The sequence below is a fragment of the Fonticula alba genome (genome assembly GCF_000388065.1).
Source record: "Fonticula alba strain ATCC 38817 unplaced genomic scaffold supercont2.182, whole genome shotgun sequence".
Taxonomy (NCBI): domain Eukaryota; order Rotosphaerida; family Fonticulaceae; genus Fonticula; species Fonticula alba.
This window is the reverse complement of record NW_009243152.1, coordinates 1-1,111: the sequence shown is the minus strand read 5'-3', so window position 1 is coordinate 1,111 and position 1,111 is coordinate 1. Positions and strand designations below refer to the sequence as shown.

General features: G+C 78.8%; 1 protein-coding gene across 1 annotated transcript; it reads right to left on the bottom strand.

The window, feature by feature from the left end:
* Positions 1-77: 77 nt before the first annotated feature.
* Positions 78-267, bottom strand: H696_06375 (hypothetical protein; the record flags this gene model as incomplete). The annotated part of the gene is made up of 1 exon (XM_009500115.1): positions 78-267. A coding segment is annotated over one exon (189 nt), but the record flags the coding sequence as incomplete, so codon positions are not given.
* Positions 268-1,111: the final 844 nt, after the last annotated feature.

The following is a 1,111-nucleotide window of genomic DNA, read 5'->3' as shown; positions in this document are numbered from 1 at the left end:
GGGGGGGGGGGGGGGGGGGGGGGGGGGGGGGGGGGGGGGGGGGGGGGGGGGGGGGGGGGGGGGGGGGCGTCACGCACCGCGCGCGTCGCAGCGCAGGCTGTGGCCCGGCGACAGGGACCCCGGCGGGGGGATCTGCAGATAGGGCGGCGGGACTGGCGGCGGTTGGGCCGACTGGCATGCGGCCGAGCCCAGCAGCAGGGCCAGCAAGAGCAGCAGCCCCGGCAGGAGGCCAGCCTGGCCGGCGGGCGTGGCGCGTCCAGGGCCCATGGTAGCCGCGAGGGGCGCTTACGCGTGGCAGGGGGGGGGGCGCGATCGGCGCGGCGCACACGGCGCGGCAGACGGGAGCAGGGGCGGGGTCGCGTCGGCCGGCCTCGAAAGGGGACGATGCGCACAGCGGGGGGCGGGGGGAGGGGGGGGGGCGGGGCCAAAGGCAAGGCAGGGCCAGGGGGAACGGGGCGGCCGCGCGAGAAGAGGGCGTCGGGGAGGGGGGTTGGAAGTGGGATCCGGCGCTCGGTGCGGCTCATCGTCACCCGCTCCTGGCCACGGGCCGCGGGCACTTTTATAGGGCGGCCCGGGGCCTGTGCCGGTGCTGGGGGGCGTGCGGGTCTTTGCCGTGGCGCGCGGTCCCCGCGCCCCTCGCACGGGAGGCTGCGCGTGGGCCGGGCCTCGGGCTCGAGTTGCCTTTCTGGCTGCCCTGGAGGGGGCCGGAGCCGGGACGCGTCGGCCCGGTGGGGCCTTTCGGCGGCGCGGGGTGGGCTCCTTAATCGACGTCCTGGCGGGCCGACCAGGGGATGGCCTCTGCAGAGGGGCCGCAGGGTGGCCGGGCTGCGGGCGCCTGCCCGGGCCGCCGGACGCGAAGGCGTCGCCCGTGCGCCGGGCAACTGGCTCGCCCTCTCGGCGGGAGGGGCTCGGGTGATGCCCCGGGGGCGCCATGTGCAGGGGCCCCGACAGCGGGCCTGGCGCTGTGCCTGTGCATATGTCCGAGTCCGTGCGCGTGCGTCCGTGTATGCGTGTGTGTGTGTGTGTGTGTGTGTGTGTGTGCGGGGGGGGGGGGGGGGGGGCCGGCCGCCGCACCCGCCGACCGAGGGGGACCTGACCCGGGGTCATGCGC